The sequence below is a fragment of the Nylanderia fulva genome, unplaced genomic scaffold, assembly GCF_048542155.1.
Source record: "Nylanderia fulva isolate GAGA-0341 unplaced genomic scaffold, ASM4854215v1 Scaffold23, whole genome shotgun sequence".
In the NCBI taxonomy this organism is placed as follows: Eukaryota; Metazoa; Arthropoda; class Insecta; order Hymenoptera; family Formicidae; genus Nylanderia; species Nylanderia fulva.
In genome coordinates, this window is record NW_028190293.1 from 2,962,544 (window position 1) to 2,983,993 (window position 21,450).

Here is a 21,450-nt window from a genome sequence, read left to right on the forward strand (position 1 = left end):
TATCAAATGTGAATTTATGAAATTATATATATATATTACAGTTTTAAAAAGAGTATAGTTTTAACAAGAGTAACTCTAGATGGCGTAATGCATGCAAATAATTGAAAATGGCGCGACATGGAACCTCCCCTCAATAAAGTTACTATACTAGTAACATCTGTAATTAACCCGCATGTCATTTTCGACGAGAGCGGAATGCTCCGCTAATATAAACAAAATGCTTTGAAACTGTCCGAGTCCGAGGTTTTTGACGAAAAACACACTCGTCGTTATATCTCCGGTGCATCGTGTATCTATCATCATGTGGAAGTGTCACAAATGCGGGAAACCCGTTTATTTTGGTGAGTTTTCGCGATTTACACTCGTTGATGGCGATGTGTTCATTTTGACAAGTATCACGCTATTAGCAGTTTGACGAAGTCGTCGATTTGTTTCACTACATTGTTGGAACTTTAAAAAATATATACATATATAAGCAATTTTGCTCCGTTTTATAATGATGGCTAATATCAAATGAAGAATAAAAATTTATAAAACAATCTGTCATCTGTTGCATTATTTTAATTGTTAATAATATTTGGAATTGTCATTTTTGTATAAATACATTAAACAAGGAGAATTAGAAATAACGAGAAAGTACTGTTTATTGTATGTTTTTAAAAAGTAATTTAAGTTTAGATATGGCTTAAATATATGTATGAATTAACTTTTAGCTGAACGTAAACAGTCTTTGGGATATGATTGGCATCCAGAATGTTTACGATGCGAGGAATGTGGAAAGCGATTAAATCCTGGACAACATGCAGAGGTAATGCAAACATCAATTATTTTAAGAATTATAAATTAATACATACAATTTTGTATACAGCTTATTGTATATTACTATATTACATATTATAATGTATGATATATTATTATGTTAATCAGCATAAAGGTGTACCTTATTGCCATGTTCCTTGTTATGGAGCACTTTTCGGACCTCAACTATTTGGTCATGGCACAAGAGTGGAATCACACACGAGTTTCGGAAAGAAAGAAAGTCGACCATCATTACCAAGGTAAATACAGAGATTTTAGAGATTTTGTTCAAATAATATAATGGAAAATAACTTTATTATTTGCATTGAAAAACTAATTCACTGTACAACAATTTTGTATAATTTGTTGTTATATTAATACAGTAAATCTAGACATATTTTTAAAGCTTTATATTTTGGATTAATTTTTATCTTAGGAAAGCATATGTAAAGATATAAGTTTTTCTTTCTTTTAAAACAAATTAATATTTGTTTTATTTATTTAGGTAATTATTTAAATAGTCTAAAGATATATATTTGTTTTAGGTCACACTTGGAATCTAAACTAAAAGTTTTTAACCAGTATTATGAAGGCAAAAGCGGAGGAATTCGAAGCCGCGAGGTAAAAAGATCTCTTAAATTATTTACATTATATTCTTATTGATATAAAACTTTGAATCTCTGTATAAATATAATGATTAAATATAGGTCAATGGAAGATTGATATTAGAAGGTGCATTAAGGATTTATTGGGGAGTTCGTGGCGTGATTCATTTGAAGGAAGATGATGATCAACGCACAGTAGTTACGGCACGAAATAGAAATTCATGCAGACACAGCGTTTCTGAGGTTTGTTATTTTTAATTTGTTATTCCTATTTCAGAGTTTGATACACGTAATCTATTCTCTATTCTAAAATTATTCTCTTTAATTGCAATAGGATATTGAAGACGAAGATAAAGCAGATGAGCTGTCTAAGAGTACATTAGATAGTAATACAGAGAATAATGCAAAGTCTGTTCCAACGTCTCCTGATCATTTAAAGAGTCTCACTCTGCCCATGAAGCTGGATGTCAAGAACATGGAATGGGATGAGCTAGATGAGCTTTTACAGGTTTGTCCTTTTAATGTCCATTATTTAGTTTTTTTAAACACAGGTGTAAACGTCGAGATTGCAGGTTGAACGAAAAGTCGAGGATGGCAATAAATTATATCAGACGATGCCTGAGAATCTCCCTTCGATAAGCTCGCAGTCCAGCGTGGATACGCCACCGCTCTCGTCTCAGTCGAGTCTTGATCGATCAGACTCTCGCGAGAATTCGGAAACGAGCAGTCCTAATCATCAAACTACTAGTCGAGACGATAGCAGCGTAAATAGCACGCCAACGCATAGCATAGGTAGTTCATCTAGTACAGACACACCTGTCTGTAATTTAGGAGCTTCTAATCGGAATGGTACGCTTCGAAGAGTAGAGTACTTTGACAACTTGGAGAAGAATGCTAGTAATAAATCGATCAGCACCGACGACAGCTGGATTGAAAAGGGTCTGAATCGATCGTTATCCGGTCCTGACTGCCTACAGAGACACAGAACGGATAGTGACACGGATTCGGTGAATTCCTTACAGTTCAGAGAGGACGACAATATGACTATGTCTACAGATAGTGGATTAGAGGTATCGCAACGCTACCATTGTATTAGTCCTTTCTTTCTCTTTTATATATACGCAAATGTAATATATCAATCTATTCTGGTTGTAGCTGGACGGTGTCGTTTTGCGCCGAAAGCAGGGTTCCACCGCGATCAGACGACGCCCGGGCGGCAGGCGTCAATCGCGTAATCGATTACGACGTCGTTGCTCAATTAACGGCCACTTTTATAATCGAGAGACCAGTTTCTTCACGCCACCTCACGGTTCGCAAATGTCCGTCTGGGTGACGAGTCTAGTGAACACCCAAGAAGTCATCAATCTTATGCTGGACAAGTACAAAGTCGACGCCAAATCCGATAACTTTGCGTTATTCGTAGTGCGCGACAATGGTGGTAAGAGGGCTGCATGATTTTCTAGAAAATTAAAATCGATTTATACACGCGATTATATTTTTCTATTGTTATTCCTAGAGCAAAGAAGATTGAGGGACGACGAATATCCTTTAGAAGTCAGGGTAGTCTTGGGTCCGCACGAGAACGTTGCACGACTCTTTCTGGTTGACAAGTTATCCACGCCTGAGATCAGCTCCGACGTTGCGCAATTTCTTAACTTATCTTTAGCGGAATGCCACGGTATACTGCAACGTTATCATTACGAAGAGGAACGTCAGATTATTATTTTGAAAGAGAAGTGAGTACATTGTAATTAGCAATTTGTATGTGCAAGAGTAAACTTTTACTACATAAAAGTGCTGTATTACATAAATTCAATATTTCAGATACAAAGAGATGCGGAAAAGAATAAAGCAGAGAATGGAGGAACTAAAAGTTCGATTGTAAATAGAATGATAAAAATCAAGGTATGCAATTATTTTTATATAGATGCTTAAGAAATTTCTTTATAAAAAGTATTTATGTATTAAGGATCTACGTGTCGTGCAGTATATATTGCAACATGACACAGTCTATGACATTTTAGCTTTATTTGTAGCTTAACAATTCGTCGTTACATTTTTTTTCGAATCTCTTTGAGTCTCTGTTGCATTTAGTAAAATTTTTACAGTCATTTTATATATATATATATATATATATATATATATATGAAAATGCTGTTATAAATAATATGCTATAATTGGATAAGGAATCTCTAATAATTCTATATTAAATTTTCATTTTTTAAATTGAAATAATATTATGTGATAAATGTATGTGAAATATTATTCCTATAGTCCCGGTACAACTTTTTTTCAAGTAAAATTAATGAAAAATGCACAAGAATATTTTTACTTTGTCTATAATATAGACAAGGCAATCAGAAATTCAAACAATGTTAAGATAAAGTAGTTATTGCTTATCAAATTATATAATAATAATAATAAAGAATTATATTCGACGTTTCCATTTCGCGCAAATTCCGTATCGTCACAATGGATAAAATGAAACGTTTTATAGCAATTTTTCATCCCGATAGTGATAAAAAAAGAAGTAATAATGAAAACGTATTTTTCTATCGGTATTTAAAGAGGATCCGTTTATCGAAACATCGAACCGAGAAATTATTATTATCGGAATAAAAGTCGATGATAACTGTTAAGAATTTAAAGTCTTCTATCCTTTGCATTTCATTATGTGGCCCAAATATATAAGTGAACGTACACATATTATTATATATTCAGCCGGGTACAATTACTGCCAGATGTTCTATCGTAATCCGAGACTATTGTTGTACGAAACAAATTGCAAGGTGCAAAGCAAAATGCCGTGTACAGCAATTAATCGTCATAATAATTGTAACGCGTCGCGCGGATCCATGAAAATCGCCGTTTCAAGCTAGTCATGTTTCACGCTTAGTCACCGATATCGATTGCATCCATCCCATTTTCAGAAGCCAAAAGAGCATCGTATACTGAACCCACGTTTATGTATATTACAAAATATATTGTATACGCTCTCTTTCTCTCTCTCTCTCTCTCTCTCTCTCTCTCTCTCTCTCTCTCTCTCTCTCTCTCTCTCTCTCTCTCTCTCTCTCTCTCTCTCTCTCTCTCTCTCTCTCTCTCTCTCTCGCTCGATCTGCCAGTTTAGAACAATAATGAATAACGCGCCACGCGACGCGTTGAATGAATAGATATAAATATTAATAGCATTTAAAGTATATATCTTTATATTTACGAAAATATATGTATCAAAGGGTATAATAATCTCTTAGATTAGTAAACAGCTTTCGCTAGAAAAGTAAGAAAAAAAATGTAATCCTTATGCATATATTAACAGAACAGATGATATGATTGCGACGCTAGAATAAGTTCCTCAATTCATGCTCGCGTCGATTTTCTATTATTGATATATAAATGGATAGACATATGTATAGATATAGGCGTATATATTTTTCCGTACGCCAGTTATAGATGAAGATATAGGTATACTCGATAATTATGACGTATTGAACGCATTTTGCGCTGAAAGAATAAAATACAAAAATATATGTCTGAAAGTATATAATGAAAATATACTATATATCTGAATATTAAATATTATAAAAAAAAACAATTGTGGAGATTGAGGAATAAAACATGTAACATCGTTGACAGAATAATAAAATGATATGGTTGCTTCTTTTATACGTAAACTTTCCGCTTTCTCGATCTGAAACAAACAAAATTGTTGGAGAAATATATGAACAGATATATACAGTATCCCTCTTGAAGCATTAATTAACCACGAGTGATCGATAATTCTCTCGTGTGAGAAATTATCTATTTACCTATCTCCTGATAAATCCCATGTACTGATAAGGATAATTAACGGAAGATATGTTGATGGGGAAAGAAACAAGATATCGACATAGAGAGGCGTGAAATGTGAGATTGGACAGAATGTATTTATTTATCTTTAAAGTGTACGTAGAGTAAAGTAGATCAATGCAATTGTTATGAGTAGTATCGAATAGAGTAATTGTTCATACGAGTTGCTAGGAACGAGTATGCATACCCACAACACCGAGGAGCTTCAGCCGCTCATTTTTTTTTCTTATTTTTTTTTTCACGACACTGATATACATTAAACGTTACAAGATAGCAATAACGATTATCACCGCGCCAGACGTTCCATCATCATCATCATCATCATCATTATCATCATCATCATCATCATCATCATAATCGCATCATCGTTATCATAGTTACCTTACAGTCACAACACTTTATTACACGATTTATGAATCGTTCGGTATCGTGATAGAGACGCCGAATTTTCAACAACAATGTACTACATGCACACAGACGCTCGCACCTTCGCAGATTATCAGAAAGTATCACAAAAACGCGATGCGCGTAATTACACAACTAACGTAGTCCCGTTGAGATTTGTAGAATTAATTATGTTTCGCGAATTGAATCATTTGCCGAGTCGAAATCTCAAACGCGCGGACATTTATTTCGTATTTCTTCTTGTTTTTTTTCTACGAATATATCGAATATAAATCGAGCTTTTATACGTATCCGGCGGAAGTTACGAATTTATAACGATCGCTCGCATCGACAGCGATAGTTATTGCGATCGTCCGGTTTGCGTCGAACATTTTTGCAGTGTGTGTTTTCGAATTTGTAAAATTTTTACAGAATCGAGGGCGTCTACGAGTGCCAATCTGACACGATTTCGTTTCAAGCGCGCGTTATTTATTAGAAAAAAAAACTTTTTTTTATCCGAATATCCGGCATGATTGCGCGCATTTAATGTCGTAGAAAATTCCCGTTTATATACAGCCGGAATAAAACTTGCAGTTTATATAAGGCAGGTCGATGGTTAGATTACACGATTAATGATTGGCGAACACGAAACTCATGTGGAGACTCGCGATTTTTTTAGGATTCTTGCTAGAGTCTTTACAAATTATTTTATGTGTAATCTGCTGTTTCCTGTGTTTATCTCATTTTTTAAAGAACTGTTGAATCGGTATTTGAGCAATTGAATCAGTATTTTGGAAAGAAATAAGCATATTGAGCAATTGAATAAATGCTTTGAAAAAAAAAAAGCATTTTGTAATATATATGAATATACAATTAACAAATTTTTAGATAATTATTTAATTAGTTGTGATTTATCATGAATAATTTTATATGTAATGTAATATTGGTTCCTGTGTTTTGTTTTATTTTTTAAGAAACTATTGAATCGACGTTTGAGCAATTGAATGAGTTTTGGAAAAAGTAAGCAATTTGAGCAAAAAATGAATAAAAGCTCGAATTAGTTATTCATTAATATGTTAATTAATGTCGAGACTCGGCGATGATTCGCTTCGATTAGACAACAATAATTAATCGAGACAATATATAGTGCGAGCAATATTCTATTGACAAGTATATTCCTGACTGTTTTAACGTACAAATGAGAATACAAGGCAGCATTCGTCTCTTTCGTACTGTCCGAAAACACGGTACGATTATTATTTTGTATTCATAAAATGAAAAAAAAAATCGTTTCACAACTCTATGCTTCCCTATATAAAAAGTATGTACCGCTTCGTGCATATCTATCAATCTAATCTCTTTAGTACACTATATAAAATTATATATTTTCCAATATTTATTAAAAAAAAAGCAACAACATATCTCAAAGCGATCTAAAGAAGTTCTCAATGGCATTTCAAGCAGCTTTTAACTTTTTCGGTATGAGACAAGAAGGGGTAATAACTGTCAGTTGAAATTTCTCTGAAAATATAGAGTTTAAAAGGATTATAGAACACGTCTTCTCTCCTCGTGTGTAATTAAAAAAAAACGAAGCTTCGTCCTTTCTAGAGGAGAGAAATGAAGGGAAACGAAGGGAAATAAAAAAGGAAAAGGCCCGCCGAATCGATCGTTTCATGCGATGTGGTACGCCGGTCTCCGTCGTCCATATATCTTTGAGACGACGCCGCGAACTCGCTTTATCACATCTGCGTGTGGCGTACATGAGCCTTACAAAAAATACAATACTTGTGCGCTCGCGACTTTTGTATGTATATCACAGACGACCGGCGCACCGTCGTCGCGGCTTCGTCGCGCTAAACGTGCACCTCTACTACTTGCACTTTCGCCGCGCGATTTTCGCGGAAAATTAAAGGGGAGAGAGAGAAACTGAAAAGGGGGACACGCGGTATATAAACTGCGCGCACGGGACGAATATGAAACTGGGACGACGGAAGTTCGATTCGACGGCCTCGCACGAAAACACCTCCATTATAAATATACTATCGCTAAAGTTCAAGTCGCAAAGTTTCAAAGTGCCAAGTTGAAGAATTTTATAATCGTGCGTCGTTATATATATATTATATTGCAGCTCTTCCGAGAAGCTCCTTTCGACAAATTATCCGAGATATTAACAGATTTTCTTCCTTTTTTTTTAGATTAGAACGCGAGTTTAATTGATCCACAGCGATAATTGGAGTAAACATGTGTTGCAAATTTTATGCACTCTAACTTCGAATGTACAAACATGCTAAGTATTATAAATTGCGAATCAAAATGTAGAAAATTATTTTATATATATAATTATTAATATATATAATTATACATATAATTTATATATATAATTTTGCAAAAAAAAATTTGTTTTGGCACATTTGACACTCCTCGACTTCGATCGATCGTTGACAATGAATATTAATTTATAACTGTATATCGTAAATACGATTTTTATCCGTATCAGACTCGAGCTGCGCTTGGGAAAGACATAGAACTCGTTGTATATGATGGCATATGATAATGTGTTTAAAAGGGAAGCAAATGGAAATGTGGAAAGCACAAGAGATTCTATCTTGATCGAATACACATTATTCGCGCTTAAGTATTCGATGTGCTTTTTTTCATCTTCCATGCATCTTTCGCTCTCATTTCGTCCCCGCACAATCTTTCCTTACCCTTCCTCTCCTCTCTTATTCCGGAATTCTTCCTATCTCTTTTTTTTTTTATTCTGGTTCCGCACCTTACATTTTCCTTCGTTTCTTGTTCTCTCTCTGTCATTCATCCCCATTCATTCTCTTACAACGCTCGCTCTCAACAATAACAATCGAATATGAATTAGAAAAATAACATTATATCGTAGACAACAATTGGTTACAATGTATATAATATATATACCGGTAATAGTGGTGTGCTTATTTTTTTTTTTCACACACAATACTTTTTTATATCCCCCGTTATTTAAAGCGTGCCAATGACGTGGGGCGCCGCGCTAAATGGCTCGTAAAACACTACAATTAATTCGTCGTCTCATAATCGTCGTCTGTTTATTAACTTGGTCGATCGATCGTCGATCACGGATCGGCGCTCGCGATCGATAGGGATCGGATTCAGATGGGAGATTCACGCTTTTTTTTTGTACCAACGGCCGTTTATATAATACACGTAATATATATATCGAACGCACTTTTCGAGAACGCGGCTGCGCGATTTATGCGCGTCGCAATTGCAGGCAATATCACGATCGATTTTTATAACGGATGCCTTAAGACGATATCATATCCCTTTTATCATATCCGATATCGACTTGATGCCCATTTTCGTTTTCGGCATACGCGCAAATGGGTTGAAACAAGAGAGACTTTACAAAAGAAAGAGAATTTCGTATTTTCTTATTTATTAGCTTATTTAATTATAAAACTCTTCTGAGAATTATTTTATAGGATATCTTAGATATCCCTCAGTGCTATACTTGGAAGAATCGATAATAAAATATCATAACAGTTTCTTATAATTTTTCCTTACGTTATAAAATGATGACATTATAATAACGAAATTAATTTTTTTTTTGTAAGATCTATAGCGTAACAAGATTTTTTCTCCGAGAAATAATTCATCTCCTTCTTTTTCCTCACTTTCAATTTTATCGTCATTACGGACTCGGTCGTTTAAATCGAGACACGATTCTAAATTCTGTTGTACACGCGCGTGTACCAAAGATCCGCACGAGACATTGTTTTCACGCGTTGCTCTCCAAGTTCTCTTAATTAATTAATTAGTTAGCCGAAGAGCCGGAGGATCTCGCGGATTCGCGTTCTTCGCTTATGCGCGACAGCGCCCACCGTCAATGGGAAATTCGTGGACAGATTTCGAGACGGCAATATTACTCTTGATTCCCTCTTGCTGTATCCTCTATCTCTTCTCTCTCTCTCTCTCTCTCTCTTTCTTTCTCTTATCTCGACCGCGTAAACGCGCATCATTCCGCCGTCTGCCATTTACACGAATGTGTTCGGTTAATAAGCTAACATGTACTAGCTACAGTAAATTCTAATTACGGCTTGTACGACAGACATTTATATGTATATATATATAATATATATATAATATTTGTGTATGTGTGTGCATGTGTGTCGCGCGCGCGTAAATATTATATATATAGAATATTTGTGTGTATTGTATATATATATACGTAATATATAATATTCATATATATATTACAGTTAGATTGCTCATTGTCAATTCATCGGTTTATCACATTTAGTACAAGTTGAAAAATATTTCTAACATCCACGCGCGGCGACGCGAACTCGTTCCTTTGGACGAGTCGCGCGTTCGCGACGCCGCTTTGTATAATGGTTATCATTAATTATACTAATTATTAAATTACAATTAATTATCTAACGGTAGGTAGGTACGACAAACAATTATGATAGTACGGCCAAGACTTATTAGTTTTCTGCGCGACGGCAAAGTGATTGCAAAATCGACTTTCGTTATTAAAGTTAAACGCGGAATCCTCCATTATATATATCTCACGGAACCTTTCCTTTATCGCCGATTTCTCGGGGAATATCTGGGGCGGATTGTACGTAATTATTTCAGCAAAGTTACTCGACAAACTGGCAAAATTCAGATAAGATGGTCTCAAGATCTTCGTGTCACAAAGACGCAGATGAAATGACACAATATATTTCTGAACATTAGAAATTTTATATTTTCAACTTCTCTTTAACTTGTATAAAAGATAAAAATATATAAGCAAAATAATTTTATCAATTATCATTTCTTGATGATACAGTAAGATTAAGAAAAATTAATATGCATAAAAAATGTATATTATATTATTATTTTAAATAAGAGCCTTTCTAATCAGCTGATTAACACTTTGTTAAATAAATTGGTATATATTTGAAGAGAAAATAACAGCGGTTTTTTTAGTAGGTATAGTTGCGACTAAGTTTGCTGAAATTTTTTTTTCCAAGTATAAATCACGTTGTGAATATAGTATATTAGAATACTTTTATATTTTGAAATCTCCCCCTTTGCAATCACGTCGATGAAAGAAAGGTTCCAAGTTTTTTTAGGCCCGCTATTACACAGATCGAGGCTCTAGACGTTTAACTTGTTCGTTTTTATTTTTTTTTTATGTATTTTTTTCGCTTTAAATCTCTTTAGAATAGACACCGAAGACACCGAGAAAGACTCGAAGGAAGTTTCGAAAAAGGAGATAAAGTCCGTTCGGCTAATTAGGTTCGAAAATGTCTGACTATTATAACGAGTCGAGCTATACTACTGACTACTATCGCTTTGCGCCCTACACACGTGTTAATGTTAACGCTTTCGTTTCGTCTTCTCTTCTTTTTCTGGTTTTTCTTTTTTATCTTTTTTTTTCTATAACCTACCTAGTCATTCCGTACGGACGGACCGACGGACGCCGAGGATTGAGCAAACTGTTATTGCACGGAACGCGTGAAAATCGAAACACTCCCGAAAATTTCCCCCCTTCCCTTTTTCTGCTTTCTATAAGAGCTAGCCATAGGTTCGCGAGAGAAGAGCCTGCATTGCCTAATTTCGCACCTTTCTTGACATTTTTTCTACTTGCAAGTGTCGAATTCCGAATATCTCCGAGAAATCGGATTTTCCGAAATGTCTCGATAAAGTTTGAAATAATCCCATATATAAGACTTTTCGTTTTGAGCAAAGTACAGTTAGAATTGACTGAAAAATGAAATTTTGTTTTTTTTTTCCATCTAGTTATATATTTAAAATTTATATAATTTCTGTCAAAAAAATATTTAGACTCTTTGTATTAAATAACTACATAATAAGGGGTCTGTTAAAATTTTCCCTGAGAAAAAGTTTTTAAGAAGAGAGATCTTAAAGGAGCATATATTATTTAAATCGGTTGAATCTCTCTCGAAGAAATTGTAATGGTTTTAAAATTGTGGAAATTATCGAAAATATTGCGGTATAAAATAATAACCGGTACAGGCATTTTAACTTTAAAGTATCGAATATTTTCTCCTACTAGTCGACGTCTCTTTAATAATTCACGAGATGAACGCATTTAAAGACGGTATCGCGAGGACGTTTTCTCCTTGCAAAACACGTGAATCATTCATTTCGTTAGGACAATCGGGACATCGATATTTTCCGAACTGGCAAGAGAGAGAGAAACGCTCTCTTGTGACGTTTACGCGAAAATACGCAATGGAGGATTTTCTGGCGTGAATTGGATCACTCCCTAACCGGAGGTCTCTATCGATCAAACATTAACGGCGAGAGACCTTCTTACAGCTTCCTATCTAAATACACTTAGCATATATCCTCGGAACATATAGATAAACCATTAAAAACATTGTATATGTTCCTATCTACCTATATACAATATATAGATATAATGTTTGTATATCGTAACCATATTAATATAATATTAATTACATATATATATACGATTAGAGTAAATAATTAATCCTTATGCGTATATCACATCTGATCGTTCAGTCAGTATAGGAAGACCCTCGCCTCACCATCGACACACGCAAAAACCCGTTTAATATACGTGTCCTATAATGTGTCTTCTTTCCTTTTAACGCTTCATCTCTTTCTAAGGATTCTGAAATTTGTCGCCTCGCTACAAACAACCTCTTTTCCATTCTCTCTTTCCCTCTTTACGCCCTCTTTTTTTTCTCGCTCTTCCAACATATTAAGCTAGTATCCCATAATAGCTACTATCTAAACAGACATTTAAGTTTTGGTAAAAACCTGAAATCGCCATCGAATATCAATATAATACACTTATTATGTACTTATAGTATAAATATAGGAACATTCATTAAATATATTTTCATATATATATATATAATATTATCGCGTCATATATATATATATTTATGTATTAATTTATCTATATATATATATATATATTTCATATAGAATCTGCATATATACAAATATATATGTGCGTATATATACATATTTGTATATATTTATATATATTACTTGGTGTTGTAGCTATATAACTTTAAACGTGGTTTAAAATGCCCAATATATTCCATAACGCCTGAACCATTAGAGTTAGTCCATCATTTTTGGGGGTGGAAAAATCGACGTAGTCAAAACCAAACTGACTAAACACGAAACTAAAAGAAAATCGTGCGAGTCAATAGATAGACGATGTCGATTATTTTTTGAGAAATTCTTTCCAAGGCTGCTCCTTTTCTAAGGACCTCTTTTAACGTCGCGTCGGGTCGAAACCTTCGTAATGCTCGACACACGCTTTCTTTGACATTATCTATATATATATAGGCCATAAAAGAGACGGATTTTAATGGATCGCGGTGCTTGTGTGTATATAAATACGTTTGTAAATATATATGTATATATATAAGTATTATTCCTTAGTTAAATTATACAAAATATCGCTTGTGTGTGATATATCGAGCCTTCGATTGTCCGACCCCGCGACGTTTTCGATGATTTTCGAACAATTCGGTGATTCGCGGCCAACTTATTAATTTAGACTTTTAATCTTCCTTATTTTTTGCAAGATTAAGTTTGCTTGAAAAAATCGTGAAAACGATTTCAATCAATTGATATAATCTTAATAGAATGAAATATTGACGAGATATACAGATCAGAAAATGTGATCTCTCATTCATGACAATAAGCATATAAGATGCAATTTTTTTTCGTGTAAAAAAAAATCGAAGATTATATTTCTGAATTAAATCCCCCTGCATTTCAAACTTCTATATCGAACGAGATATATTGGCAGCTGCAAAGTGCAATCCTCGATTTTATACGATCGATAAGTGTAAAGGATAATCGCGGAAAACAGAAGCTTGCCAGCCTGCGTATGATAATGAAATTGTGGTAATCTAATTTAGAAATGCATTGAAGACTGAATCAGAGGATTGTAATACGTGATTCGAGCCGCAAAAGATTTGAAACTTCCGCGTGCATCCCGTTGCAATTGCAGTACCATAATTGGCATTACTTTATCACTCTGCAAAATATGCGAGATGTCGGTTAATCCTTGAAATAGCAACCGTAATATTTTAAGAGTTTTATCTTAAATTCTTTTTTATACAGATTAAAATCATGAAATTATTATGTCCTCCCTAAAATATATAATTATATATATATATATATATATATATATTTTTTTTTTTTAACAAAAAGAAAGAAGGAAAAAAAATATATAAATGTATATATGCATATATAAAATATAATTATACTGGTTTCAAATTTTCAAAATAATTTTGATTCTCCAAAAAATCTGTAATCGTGAAAACATATCTAGTAGATTCTGAATTATGTATGTGTAACGGGTAAAATGATTCTTTTTTTTACTTTCACAGTTGAAAAATTGGTGTTACATTTAACAGATATTACATGTCCCAAACGATCCACAGAAATTTTTGTGTTAATTTAACATAATGTTAAATGGAGACACGCATAAATCTTTTAACACAAAATAAACTTCAAGTAATTTAAAATAAATTTTGCATAAAATTAACATAGTTTTAATGTAAAAATGAACTAAAAATATGTTAATTTTATCATCCCTATTTATAAAATAAAAAATCAACCTGTTTTTCTGTAAATCTGTACAGATAAATCTTCTCACTAATAAAACTTTTACATCTTTTTTTCGGTTGTTTGTTTTAATAATTTAACATTTGACACAACAGCAAATTAACACATGAATGTGTTAAATATTAAAAAAATTTTCACGGGGATCGTTTTTAACAAGAACACAAATTGTCCTACTGTGTTTGTTAATGGAGAAAAGGGTTGGTATTTCCAGGATTAACGCGGAACTCGAAGCCATGCATGTAGACCTTTTGTACGCCTTGATATCGCGGTGCTGATATCAGGGGCAGTCTGAAAGTACGAGCCGTAGAGCGATGCGAGTCAAAAACTATTCGCGATCGTTTCGCACATGCCTGGGGGGCGCGGCGATAAATATATTATCCCGCCGCACATATTCGGTAGGTAGGTAGCCTGCTGCACGTTTTACTGGAGTTCGATTGAAAGACGACTGGCTATCACGCGAGCTAACGTGCGATGCGGGAGAGTCGCGCACACGCCGCGCGCGTCGCGATTAATTGATTCCCGGAATTCGATGTAAGTTCTCGCTCGAACTGTAAAACGAGTCCACGCGAGAGACTCGATATCCGCGATATGTATATATAATACATGTACGTATATCTTTCCCCCGTGTCGATTTGTCCGATCGCGTTTCTATTGGCTCTTTTCTAGCTATACGATCCTACCTCGACACTAGCTGCAACGTTTTGTCATGTGTTTGTGACATTTGTCGATAGAACTAATAAAAGATAGCGGCAAAAGCGATGTAATTTTGTATAAATCAAAAACTGTCGATACTTATAAACAACGTTTTTTTTTAAATCCCTTTTAATTATTTGAGAATTTGTAAATATAGAATAAAGGATTTATTGTTAAGTACTCCGAGAGATTTTCGCGATGTTAATTTTATCAATATTTTTATTAATTTTTTGTATGCTATCAATAATAATACGCTTTGCCATATATGACGTTACTCTGAAAATTTTAGATAAAATTGATTTAATAATTTGCAACGTGAGATGGATTAAAGATTAAATAATCAATATATCCCGTGACAAATGGCACTGTTATAGTACATAGAACATTATTGTGGCACATTAAACTATCTCAAAGCGATTTCGTTAAAAATAAATAAAACTATACATCACGCGAATCGGTAAAATTTTCAATGATAACGAAACATGTTGCGGTTTCAATTTTATTATATTCAGAATTCAAATTATAAATTGCGTATTGTAGAAAATACTCTTCCGCGCTTGCATTTATCATCCATGTACGGGATAAAAAAATTTAATCGGCTTTATCACACAATTACGACTCAGTCCCGGATTTCAATTAATTGTGAAAAAAGTGACTAGTAGTATCTAAATAATAAATAGTCTGTCTATAATATTACAATTAACCTGTATTACAAATGGCTGGCACACATTATTAAAATATCACATATTATATAATCGTTACTTTAAGGTATCTTTGTATTTACGCGGTCGTGTCCTTAAAAAAGAATATACATATATTCTTCATCCCCGAATGTTTGTCAAGGACAGGAAAGAATCGCGACGGTTCTGTATCGACTGCCTCGAGAAAACGCGCCTCTTTCTCTCTTCCGCATCGGTTAATTCAACAAAGCGGCGGTTAGCCGATCCGAAGAGAGTCGTACTATCGTCTACAAAATACAATTAATACGGTAACTAGGAGTAACAACGCATTCCGTTGTAAACGTTCCGTTGTAAACGAGATTAAATTGTCCGCGTACTATTACTATTTAGCGTTATTACGCTCGAACGCAAACACACTACGTCCGGCTGGTGGTGGGTTTAATTCGGGACGTACTTTCATTCGTTCCCATCTTCCACTACGAACGGACAACCGAATTCGGAAAGCGGCAAACATTTCCGAAATTGCATCCTGCGTTGCAGGATACAGCAGCTGTGCTTTCTCGCCCCCGCTATGCTCTACTTTGGTACAGAATAATCGTTTGGCACTGTCGCTATCGTCCTAGCATAATCTGTCGCGATTCAAGTCGTAAGCATTCAGAATTACGCAATTCTTTGCGATAAAAAAATCAAGATTCTGCGGATCACAAAATCCAAGAATCAGAGGACTCGAAATCAAACCTCTCATCCGAGTGTATTTAAAAATAAGTAAAATATATAATATATTAAAATATTGCAATAATATGCTTAGCCTTCTCCTGTGCTGTGATCAATTTTTCTATGAATATTTAATATTATTAAAATCAAATTATTATATAAATAAGCATCTATCAATCATACGCACGGTTAGTATGAATCTTTGAGAAAATAATGATTTGGAAGTTAAATTAATGTGACAGGTATAATAATATTGATATATTACATTTGATCGTTTCGAAAGTTCTCTCGATAGTTCGATTTAAAAATGAAAAAATCTCCGACAAAACGATTTGCAGCTTTTCTCGGTTCCCCTACGGCGAATCCGACATGTACAGTAGAAATGAGACGTTATTGGGCAAACACCGGGCAATTGGACTAACGATCGGGGCGTCAGGCGTCATGGAACTGTTTTCTTTAATCTTCTAATCCACGCTCCTCGAGCTCGAACATGCGAGGACCACATATATATATGTCCGGCTTATTAGGGCGAACAAGTATGTATATATACATATATATGGTGAATCGACCAAGAAGGTGGGAAATTAAAACGGTGCGAATGCGAGCAAATTGTGTCTCGCCGCAAATTCTCGTTGACATTTCGTTGGACACGTTTCTCTTAATAAAATCTCGACGCGATAGTCGCACCACCGACCACGGGACGAGAGTATCGACATATTATTCTAATCGTTAAATTACATCCTTATTAAGAGACGATATAATAATACGGTAATTACGGACTAAATTGGCCTATCGCAGCACCGGGCCGGTCTTGGAGGGAAATTGAATTTTCGCCCGACGGAATAGGTTCTCCAGTCTCTCTCTTTCAATTCTTCCTTACTCTCTATTTCTTTCTTGGCTAAACAGTTCCTTCTTTTGGCACGGTAGATATTAACTGGCAATGGAGAGCTTTTTTTCTTACTCCTTTTTTTTTCCTCGCCGTGTTTCGTCTTCACGTTTTCGTCGTCTCTCGAGGTACCGGCCGGCCGGCATCTAGCGATCAACCCTATTCGTTAGATAGCACCTTCGTTATTCAACTTCGTTTCGCGTACTTTCGAGAGTGCGCGAGAGTACACAGAGTAGCAAGTACACTATAGGTATATCACTTAAGGACTAAGTAAGTGTTCTGACCAAGTAAAGGGATCCGGCCTCGTAAATGATCCTTCGAGTTTTGCTCAAGTTTCTCCAAGAAACGTCTTTCATCTCTTCTCTCTCTCTCTCTATCTTCCTATCCCTCTCGCAACGAGATCGGACTTGGTTTATGAAGTGGTCGGAAGTTAAAGCTACTTACGAGACCGATCCCGAGAGAATGAGCCGGCCACTCTCGTTCTGCGCTCGCGCATAACTGGACAGCGTGTCGTTATTGTATATGTATGTAGGTATATATCGCGTATATACACATATATCAATATCTAGGAGAGTGGATAGCGACTGTAAGTGGAGAGGACTTTTGGAAGGACCGAATATAGACCGTGCAACAAGACGCTACTTCGCGGCTCCCGACAAACCTAAATCGCGCTGGTGTTTCTGACGCGGGAGAAACGAAAGATATATAGATATTATATATTATTGCTATCCGCATCGTCAAGGAAAGGATTATTCATTCGTTTATTCGAGAATTCAAAGGCACCGGCAACGCTTTCCGGGAGGCTTTCGCCCTCCCGATCGGTGCCAACGTCGAACACGTCGTTTTACACGGATGATCAACGCCGTAGCTGTGTCGTGTATGTGTTGTTCAACGAATCATTTTATTTTTTATGGGTAGAATCTCTTCAAAACAAACTGCATCCCATGTTTTTAGATTGTATATAATGCGAAAAAAATTCTGTATTTTAATTTAATATCATTTCTGGAAGATATTCTATTCATTTTCTCAAAATCAATTATAAGTATATGATATAGTGTGTGTTTTGTTAGTTTAAATAAATAATTTTTTTTTGAGATTAATTTCGTCAAAAGATGAAGTAACTTTCACGATATTGCATATCGATACTTTAATCCTTTCGCCATGGTACGATTTGATTCTTCTTTCTTGTGTCTGCTCGCGACAAAAAAAAAGTAGATTAATAAAATAGGCCAGAAACTTCCTAGCTTTGAAAAAGTTCATCACGAAAAGTCGTTTGCGTGCCTCATCTTGCTTCTGACAACATAATCAAAGATGTCTGGAGTAGGTATTGCGGGACTTTAATAACTTGTCTCGGTTTCCATAGACACGAACATGCCGTGCACGCGTATACGCCAATTGTCGAAAGTGTATTTTTCGCGGTGAAAGGGTTCCTCGAGAGTTGAAGAGAGTTCTGGAGGTTTTAACCCGCTCCTCTAACAACTTGAGAAAATTAATCTTGAAGAAAAAGAGAGAGAAGTTAGGAATATTTAATTTAAGAAATTTAATTTAGAAAATTTTAAATAAAATATTCAAATTAATATCTTATTTTCTCGCGCGATGAAATTAATTAAATTTCGAGAAAAAAAAATTGAATTTATTTATTAATCGAATCTCTCGATATTACACGGAATTGTGATTATACGGGAATTGAAAATATCATCCGTGTAAAGAGGTGGGAAAAAAATTCCGCCGACGTGTTCGCGTTTGCACGAAGCTCGCGTAGAGAGAAATTATCGTTATCGCACACGTGGCATTATCATCGCGAATTATATTACATATCGAGTACACACCGAGTATATCGAGGTTAAGCTATTACATTACAAATATATCACTTTGTCGATGGAGAGCACGAAGACGAAGAAGACAACAAAAGGAAGCCTTTGACCGTCGGCTTTCGCCCGCCGCGTCGTTGCGTTCTTTGGTTTTTTCTTTTCTTTTTTTTTCTTCTCCTCTTTTGGTTTCTCATTATTCCTTATCACATGTTAGTCTCACTGTCGTATTCCACAAATCATCGTCAGCGACGAGAGATCGCGGCTTAATCGCGTGTTACTTTACACATTTTTGTTTTCTATTCTCTCCGTAATTGACGCGTCTTGTTCGGCCGGTGGCTGAGATGGATGGACCGTGTTTCTTTGTTTCTTTCTCTCATTTGCCTCTATTTCCTCTTTAGTGGGAGTACTTTAGCGATTTTCGCTCGATTTTACCGCGAGTATACGGAACGTCGCGGTTCGAGACTCGAGGGATAATATCTCGCAATGGTGAACAATCAAATACTCGAAGATTTGAATTTTAATGCGCGTCATCGAAGCGCCAAAGAGAAGCGTCCCTCCGGGTCGAAAAAACATTACCATTTCGCGGTAGCCTTTTCACCGGTTGGAGCGAAGTAAACGACACGAGAGACATTACCATCTTTCCAAGTACCATTAGAGAAAAGTTATTACACAGTTGAGCGCGTAAATTGACTAGATAGATACTTATCATCCGCTCGATACAGCTCGCAATTCAGACTGCAAGACGGTGTCGTTTAATCCCTCTTACGGTTCAACATTTCGTACAATTCCATGTAACTTTTGACGAGATCAACCCTCGAGAGTCGGGCCGCGATGTTGGTGTCGCGCGCCGGAGAGAAAGAAGAAGGACATTGCTCGCTGCTCGGCTTCGAGGACACCGAGGTTGGCTAGTAAGCCGAGCTGCGATCGCGTTAGCGTTGATGGATGTGCGTGGTTAGGTGCTTGGAGAGATAGTCAGCCCGGGCGAAGCACTTGCCGCACATCTCGCAGTGATACGGCCGCTCGCCGGTGTGGATGCGCAGGTGCCTGGTGAGGTCGCTCTTGCCGCCGAAGGCACGACCGCAGAAGAGGCAGACGAACGGCCGTTCGCCAGTGTGCTTGCGCACGTGCAGCTTCAGGTTCTCCTTGGAGCGGACGCATTTGCCGCAGAAGGGACAGGCGAAGCGACGCTCGCGTCGATCGGCCTCGCGAGCCCCGGTACGGGCGAGGCTGATGATCGCCTCGGTGGGCTCGTGCGACCGATCGTCGTCGACGGCGTTGTCGTCGACGTCGCCTACTTCGCTGCTGGTACCGCCGGCGTCGCGGCCGCTTCCGAGATTCACCCCGGTCCCGGGGACGACGGCGGTCTCCGTCAGCTGGACCTCGACCGCGTCACCGGGATTCTCCTGGACGCTCGCGGTCTCCGAGACGCTGGTCTCGTCGCCTCCGCGAACGCTTTCGGAGAACGCGCCGCGTATCTCCTCGACGTCGCCTGGATTCGTCGTGTCGCTGCCGGTCTCCACCTGGCTGGGCTCGCCGGTGCTCGAGACTTGATCGCTACGTTCGGCCGGTGCCGAGACCACGACGACCGAGGTGCTCTGGGACTCGGGGGCGCGTTGCAGCCGCTCGAGGGCGTGATTGAGACGGTGTTTCTTAAAGGACTTTAGATACCTGAACTGCATGCCGCATACGTCGCAGGTGAAGAGCTTGTCGGCCGGTAGCCGGGCGCGATGATTCTGCTCCCGGTGCTTGACGTAGGCGGACCGGTAGCGGTAACGCTGCCCGCACTGCTCGCACGTGAACGGCTTGTCGTCGCTGGTCTGGCCGGCGTGCTGCAGCAACGCGTGACGCTCCAGCAGCCACGGCGACGGGAACGTCGCCAGACAGACGCCGCAGCGACGCGCCAGCCCAGCCAGGCCGGTGAAGCCGCCGAGGATGGCAGTGCCGCCGCCGCCGCCGCCACCGCCGCTCGTCCGCTCCACCAGAGCACCCCATCCGCCCGCTTCCAGGCCGAGGGCGAGCGAGACCTGCAACAAGGGGAGACAAATTAAGTTCTACCGCGTGACGACAGCTTGTCATCCTGACGCTCCGTCAAGTGTTTGGAATCTTCGGATTTCAGGGTCGCGAGATACCATTCGTTCAGAGTGCGGTTTGATATTCATTCTCCTCCGATTAAAGATGAATGATTGCGATAGCGTGGAGGATGAAGTCTGGGAATTGATTAGCTAAATAAAGTATGCTTGAAACAATTCCAATGATTCGACGGATCTGGAATTTACTCGTATATAATTTGTAGAACATTTTCATTGAACAAAGATTGTTTTTCGTAAACGTCTCGTCGAATGCAGCTCGATACCTGGCGGCAGGTATCTCGGGAATTGTTTCACGCTCGAATAGAAGATTAT

The 21,450-nt window shown here is 37.1% G+C and overlaps 2 protein-coding genes across 4 annotated transcripts in view; one reads left to right on the forward strand and one right to left on the reverse strand.

Annotated features, from left to right (window-relative positions):
• The first annotated feature begins 38 nt into the window (after positions 1-38).
• Positions 39-7,966, forward strand: Rassf (Ras association family member). Of its 2 annotated transcripts, XM_029303449.2 has the most exons (11): positions 39-341; positions 714-808; positions 928-1,058; positions 1,344-1,419; positions 1,506-1,646; positions 1,738-1,911; positions 1,976-2,473; positions 2,559-2,841; positions 2,920-3,139; positions 3,228-3,308; positions 7,829-7,966. In XM_029303449.2, the coding sequence occupies exons 1-10, from the start codon at positions 302-304 to the stop codon at positions 3,286-3,288; spliced, it is 1,719 nt and encodes a 572-aa protein (XP_029159282.1). In that variant the 5' UTR covers positions 39-301; the 3' UTR covers positions 3,289-3,308; positions 7,829-7,966. The 2 variants fall into 2 exon arrangements, with proteins under 2 accessions (XP_029159282.1, XP_029159272.1); XM_029303439.2 differs by lacking the exon at positions 7,829-7,966 and having other exon boundaries at positions 3,228-5,141.
• The window catches only part of mamo (zinc finger protein 628-like), a 62,718-nt gene continuing 46,575 nt past the window's right edge, over positions 5,308-21,450 (reverse strand). For both annotated transcript variants that reach the window (XM_085483053.1, XM_085483052.1), the window contains exon 4: positions 5,308-21,072. In XM_085483053.1, the coding sequence (XP_085339179.1) occupies positions 19,978-21,072 (1,095 nt within the window). In that variant the 3' untranslated portion in view covers positions 5,308-19,977. The remainder of the gene's footprint in view (positions 21,073-21,450) is intronic.

Coding starts and splice junctions, on each gene's coding strand:
- Rassf (XM_029303449.2), top strand. CDS start 302: ATGTGGAAGTGTCACAAATGCGGGAAACCCGTTTATTTTG. Junction 2,474..2,558: donor CTACAGATAGTGGATTAGAG/GTATCGCAACGC, acceptor TTCTGGTTGTAG/CTGGACGGTGTCGTTTTGCG. Junction 2,842..2,919: donor CGTAGTGCGCGACAATGGTG/GTAAGAGGGCTG, acceptor TGTTATTCCTAG/AGCAAAGAAGATTGAGGGAC.